Source organism: Photinus pyralis, unplaced genomic scaffold (assembly GCF_008802855.1).
Source record: "Photinus pyralis isolate 1611_PpyrPB1 unplaced genomic scaffold, Ppyr1.3 Ppyr1.4_LG4, whole genome shotgun sequence".
NCBI lineage: Eukaryota > Metazoa > Arthropoda > Insecta > Coleoptera > Lampyridae > Photinus > Photinus pyralis.
In genome coordinates this window covers 5,398,014-5,403,719 of record NW_022170511.1, presented here as the reverse complement: position 1 = coordinate 5,403,719, position 5,706 = coordinate 5,398,014, and the positions used below count along the sequence as shown (strand labels likewise).

The following is a 5,706-nucleotide window of genomic DNA, read 5'->3' as shown; positions in this document are numbered from 1 at the left end:
AGCTTCACCTTACTTTTAATCTTTATTTGCAGAATGTGATTTAAACTGAAGGCAGTTAAAATAAAAGAACAAAGGAGCATTATTTCGCGATCTTTTTAACTACATCTTTCTCTTTCATATGTAACAAAGTGAAATGAAAAATTATAATAAATAGATCGTTGAAAAAAGCGTCACCTTAACTCGTGTAGTGTAAGGTGGCAATGTAATGTGGAAGGTTTGTAGCATGAGTCACTTTTAAAATCCGTGACAACAACGCTCTCCCTTCCGATTGTCGCGTCCAGAACTAAAAATTCTCGATGTCCAAATCAGTTTCCCTTTTCCTTCGTAAGGTTGTTTCACTATTCTATTCTTTACACTATGGTTTTAGTGTGTATGATTAATGGAAAAGTCAAATAGCATTATATAAGGTGATTTAAAATTAATAGGCTTACTCTTTCATCCATAAATAAACATCAATGGCATGGTGATTTGTAAAAATTTCATACACAAAAATTAAGAACATTACCACAAAGCCACATCGCTTGCATACTCGGCATCCAAAAACTGTATATGGGTCAATTGGCCTGTGCTAGGAATAAATTTGATCACTTGCGTCTTGTTGTGCATCTTGACACCAATAGCATTATTTTCTGCCACAATTATACATACTCCCCCATCAATAGAAATTGTAGCCAATCTTACCCCATTTCGGACTGGTATTTTGTTTATAAGACTAAATTGGCGATTCTAAAAAAGTGCATAGCGGTATATGCTTCGGTCGTTTTTGTTATACTTTAATTACCTCATACTTAAAGATTACTAAATCATTTCCTACTGTTCCATTTACAGTCTCTAAAGCTGCCCCATACCATGCTTCGCCGGCTTCAGTTTCATAGCTGAATAAATGTATATCTTTGGGTAGTTGAACTTTTATGCCATATTCGGGGATAACTCCGTCTAATACGTAAATTCCTGCAAATATAATTTTTTATTGAATTGCAGCTCAAATGGAACCTGTCTTTGATACACCCCTCAGCCGCGTAAAATTAACGGAAAATCTCCGAACACAACTCTCCGAGCTCGAAATGTTGGAGTCGATGTTCTACAATCCGGGTGAAATTCGCGTGGACGACTTCAACGCGTTACGGGAAATTAGGAATTTCGTAAACGGAACGAACGACATCATACCGCCGTTTCTGGACATCACAATAAATCTGTCGATCGAAAATCTCAAATACGAGTTCTGCATAAATCTATCACACGAGTATCCGGATGTCGAACCGGACATTTATATTCGAAACCATAAACTAAACCGGGAACAACATGCCAAAATAAACAAGGGAATGTCCGACTACATTGGCAAGCTGGAGAAGGGTGAAGTCTGTATATTTTCCGCCATTTCCTGGCTACAAGACAACGCATCTTGTTTTGTGGAGTTAGAGGAAGAAGTACCGGTGAAGAAAGTGGAAGAGAGTGATGAACTCATTCGTCTGTGGATTTACTCCCATCATATCTACAGTAAAACGAAACGACGGGAAATTGTGGACTTGGCGAGTCAACTGAAACTAACCGGATTTTGTTTGCCCGGTAAGCCGGGAGTTATTTGCGTGGAAGGGTACAAGAGGGATTGCGAGGAGTGGTGGCAGGCGATTAAGTCGATGAATTGGAAACGGATTTTTTGTAAAATTAGCGAGGAGTGTAAGGGGGGTAAGGAGGGAAGCTTTTTAAAATTCGATAACTTCGAGGAAAAGATCTTTCAAAATCGTGATGTTAAGTGCAATCACATGGATATGGGAGAGTTACACAAGTTTTTGGGGATGCATAATTGTGATTATATTTTTAAGGATCTTTTTGGTGTTGATTCAAGGAATAACTCTGCGTTTTGAGTGTAAATTTTTTTGGAGTCTAACCATTTGCTCAACTTGTACATAAATATTTTAGGAGGAAAAATGTACCTAGTATAAGTAGTTCTAAAATTCAAATATTTTGGTTGCTGTTGGTTAATTATAGCAGAATCGCATTACACTTATATACACTTGTGAGTGGACATTTTTGGGTTACCAAGTTACTTACTCACCTGCATTATCTTTTATAAGCGTAATTGTATGATCAATAGGTAAACTTCGTCTATGTAACCTATGCTCAATTGTGCCATGGGTCTGCTCAATTAGTGCGACATAATTTTCTACTTGTTTATTAATAAATGCTTCAGATTCTTCTAGTGTATTGCCTGAAAATATTTTTCATGAATCGTACAATTTTATTAACTTGTACGACTGTACCTTTTATGTTAGGATGTTCTTGAAGATTTGCAAAAAAATTGTCGGTTAGATGTTCTACATTTTCACTTGGGAAATAACAAAAAATTCTTGCAGGATAAATTAGAATAAGTAGAAACAACATAATTCTTAAAGGCACTGTGGAGTTTCACTGTAAATATGCAACTATTGTAAATTTTTGTATATTTTTATATAGACTTTAATAAAATCTTATCTAATTTCTTTAACCATATTGCATTGTTGACAAGTGCCATTTATCATTTCTAATCCTACCTTTGCTCCAACGAAAAGTAAATTTTGCACATTTTATAAACTTAGGAATGTCATTTGAAAATATTTTACAAACCATGAGATAGACCTCATCAGTTGAAATGAGGAGATCTTTGTTAGGAAAAAGTTTTAGTGTGATGAATTTTCTGGTGGGGTCGAGAAATCATAGAGGTACCTAGGCGATATCTTGATAATGCTTTATATACGCATAATTGGAGTACCATGAAGGATGAAACCAGTTCAACCCCACTCCCTCTCTTGATAAGAGGTCAGAAAGAAGGGTGGTATAGTTGGTAGAAATAGGGTTCCTTTCGTTGAGACCTTTAATTAGAATACCATGAAAGATAAAATTAATGATACTTCAAATAAAAATCTTAAATTGACACAGATTCCATCAACAGCAACACAAGGCATCATATAAATCTTGAAAGCCCATAAAGGTAATGCAAATACAACCAAATAAACAAAAACAGAAAACATATTGGAATTTAATAACTATGTTCCTACAATTCTTTATACAAAAAAATAATACATCAACATTATCTAATAGTAGCATACTTTACAAATTCAAGACTGCTAAAATTTGCGAAATTATCCATAGAAATTCCACGACCTTCTGTAGGACTGTGAATCTTTATCTGCCTCATATGCGTATCTCTACCATTTTGATGATTACTGGTAACGGCAATTTGAATCATAAACATTCGTATCGGTTTATCGTGTACATCTTTAATAGGGATATGCACCCAACCTATACAGATAGTATTAGAAAAGCTACTTAGATAGAACACAACTCCCATACCTGTGGGTTCTGTTAACATAACCACTTCAATTTCTTGCAAGTCGTTAAAATGTGTACCGATCCTTATTGAAATACGACTCGGTGTATAACTTTCATCGAGCTTATACTCCGAATAAATAAAAATGTCGCTAACAGTAGTCTTACGTTGAAATTGAATGTTTACTAAATGGGGAAGTTGCCCATCCGACTGCCAGTAAGTGTCTGTACGATCATCTCTCAACTGCTCCACTCCAAATCCTAGGAAAGTTTATGCACACGTAAGGAAGGGTTCTTGTATATTTACCAGGTTTGCATGATGATAGGCTCCAGATTGCCTGAGAGCCAACTTCACGGACGTTTCCCATACGTTCATTTTTAACAGGATCTACTTCTTGCGACTGCTTTGTGGTCATAATTATTGAGTATCCGACCAATGTGTTTATTCGATCAGATGAAAATTATTAATCTATGATTACATTTAAAAATTGTTGTTTATAAACTATTACCATAACCTTAATCTCGCTGTTTTAAAGCGGTCGGTGGCAAAAGTCACAGTTATTTTTCCCTACTACGGCAATGACAACGGAATATACAGGGTGATGAATTGTTTACGCATCAGTTCGGCATAATAAATAAACATACATTATTGTTTTTACTCTGGGCATGGACAAACTCAATTTTTCAATCCGCTATCTATATCACTATTATGATCGTTTAATGACTAATGACTAAAAGTGAAAAATGCCCTGCGCAAAGGCACCAATTTTAACAGAATATTTTCTCTCATGAAGTCGGGAAGCAAAATGTTGTGTATGTTGCGTAAATCCCTCACTTGTGTACCACTCCACAGACGGCTACGCCTCGTGTGTAATCTCGACACACGCGTGAGTCAAACTTTTAGTTTCTCCCACGGTGTAACAATCCTGGTTTCTCCTCTTACACTGGAATATAAGTACTACTTACCTTATTGGTTACATATTGGCCAGTATTGTCACCGTTGTATATGTGCCTTTTTTATTGTGGTGAATTCATCATACGTATTTTCCAGATAGTAAAAATGAAATGTAGCAGAGCTATACCTTCTATTGTTAAGTAGGCCGGTTTTATAACCGAGCTTCGAAAGGGGTTTAAATATATCCATAGCATAGCTTTAGAAAATTAAAAAGTTAGAAACATGCATGTTTTTCTTCTTCTTGTACAGTATAGGTACACTTAGTCATCGTCAATGAAGTAAATAAAACCACTCAGCTATATTTTCAATTCATTACGTATACTCGATACTTGTGTTTTCAATCTGCGTAGGTATTATCGATTATTTTAATATTTAATTAGAGTTTAAAAAAAGTTGTCGAAATGCGTTATTATACCTACATAGTTCTAATAGGTATTTTGATGATTTCAACGTGTTTGTTTATATATCTACATATATCTAAATGAACTTCCTTCACTTATTAGATGTTTATTTTTCAATAATTATCTTAGCTTTCGCGAATAAGATTAATAATGGTGCCAACCATTGGACTATACGATATCATAGAGTAAATTATTTACTCTATAGCGATATGCAGGATATGTTGTTGCTATAACAATAACATATACATCCGGATACCTTTGTATTGAATTCGCAATCAGACCAAACACATTGTCTATTTATTAGTATTATTTTGTTTAAATTATCCAGATGATTACCTCAATGAGGGTCGGCTTTTTTATATTTTTGTAATCATAATAAATTAATATATTTACTGTTGTCTATCACTACCTTGTACTTCATTCAGGCCTTGGGCTATGTTTTTAGCGCCCGGGCTATATTTAGCGTAACTAATGATCGCTACGACCGAGCTTCATAGGGTTATATTTATCTGTATTGGTTTTGAAACACTGGCAGAAATAAACAGCATTTTACTACAACCGTTAAATGATAAGTACAATTTATTATTGCACAATGCACATGTATTGTGACAAAAATTATACAAATTTTGAACACAAAATAAAGAAAAACTTTATATGCAAATGAAAGTTGTGTGGGTTGATTCCCAAGTTTCAGAATTCAGAACACGAAATCTCGACGTCCAAGTCGGTATTCTTTTTTAAATTGAATTTCAGTTTCCTACCGCCACGCGAAAAATGACTGTGGCTACGCCAATGTTCAATGATTGTTATTGGATGCGAGCAACTCGTCCATCCAATCCCGTTCTTTGTGTATTTTTTCAAAATTACTGGTTGCCTATGCTCAATTGAAAGCCTTCAATTTAACTCGATTCCGTTTATAGCTTGTCCAATCTATTAATTCCCGATAAATGAGATATTTCGTCAATGCATAAATCGATAATTTTGATTTTTGTGACTTATCGCAATTTAAGCCGGCTTTGCGTTGACGAGCGCACAGCGCACTGC

General features: G+C 35.1%; 3 protein-coding genes across 5 annotated transcripts; 1 reads left to right on the top strand and 2 right to left on the bottom strand.

The window, feature by feature from the left end:
* Positions 1–501: 501 nt before the first annotated feature.
* LOC116168007 lies at positions 502–2,661 on the bottom strand. The gene is made up of 5 exons (XM_031483647.1): positions 2,532–2,661; positions 2,262–2,409; positions 2,057–2,209; positions 782–951; positions 502–726 (listed from the first exon to the last, which is right to left on the bottom strand). The coding sequence occupies exons 2-5, from the start codon at positions 2,380–2,382 to the stop codon at positions 502–504; spliced, it is 669 nt and encodes a 222-aa protein (XP_031339507.1). The 5' UTR covers positions 2,383–2,409; positions 2,532–2,661.
* On the top strand, positions 948–2,063 carry LOC116169813 (RWD domain-containing protein 2A-like). The gene has a single exon (XM_031485991.1). The coding sequence runs from the start codon at positions 987–989 to the stop codon at positions 1,863–1,865; it is 879 nt and encodes a 292-aa protein (XP_031341851.1). The 5' UTR covers positions 948–986; the 3' UTR covers positions 1,866–2,063.
* Positions 2,662–3,000: 339 nt separating the features above from the next.
* LOC116168715 (anaphase-promoting complex subunit 10-like) lies at positions 3,001–4,011 on the bottom strand. 3 transcript variants are annotated; one of them, XM_031484668.1, is made up of 3 exons: positions 3,822–4,011; positions 3,614–3,775; positions 3,001–3,567 (listed from the first exon to the last, which is right to left on the bottom strand). In XM_031484668.1, the coding sequence occupies exons 2-3, from the start codon at positions 3,720–3,722 to the stop codon at positions 3,068–3,070; spliced, it is 609 nt and encodes a 202-aa protein (XP_031340528.1). In that variant the 5' UTR covers positions 3,723–3,775; positions 3,822–4,011; the 3' UTR covers positions 3,001–3,067. The 3 variants fall into 3 exon arrangements, with proteins under 3 accessions (XP_031340528.1, XP_031340529.1, XP_031340527.1); XM_031484669.1 differs by having other exon boundaries at positions 3,001–3,279; positions 3,331–3,567; positions 3,614–3,989; XM_031484667.1 differs by having other exon boundaries at positions 3,614–4,010.
* Between the last annotated feature and the right edge of the window lie 1,695 nt (positions 4,012–5,706).

Bases quoted from the DNA above. Each gene is read 5' to 3' on its own strand.
- LOC116169813 (XM_031485991.1), top strand. From the start codon at position 987: ATGGAACCTGTCTTTGATACACCCCTCAGCCGCGTAAAATTAACGGAA.
- LOC116168715 (XM_031484668.1), bottom strand. From the start codon at position 3,722: ATGACCACAAAGCAGTCGCAAGAAGTAGATCCTGTTAAAAATGAACGT. The intron at 3,568-3,613 runs GTAAATATACAA...AAACTTTCCTAG, and splicing joins CCTATCATCATGCAAACCTG to GATTTGGAGTGGAGCAGTTG.
- LOC116168007 (XM_031483647.1), bottom strand. From the start codon at position 2,382: ATGTTGTTTCTACTTATTCTAATTTATCCTGCAAGAATTTTTTGTTAT. The intron at 2,210-2,261 runs GTACAGTCGTAC...AAATATTTTCAG, and splicing joins AGAACATCCTAACATAAAAG to GCAATACACTAGAAGAATCT. The intron at 727-781 runs GTAATTAAAGTA...GCACTTTTTTAG, and splicing joins TAGTAATCTTTAAGTATGAG to AATCGCCAATTTAGTCTTAT.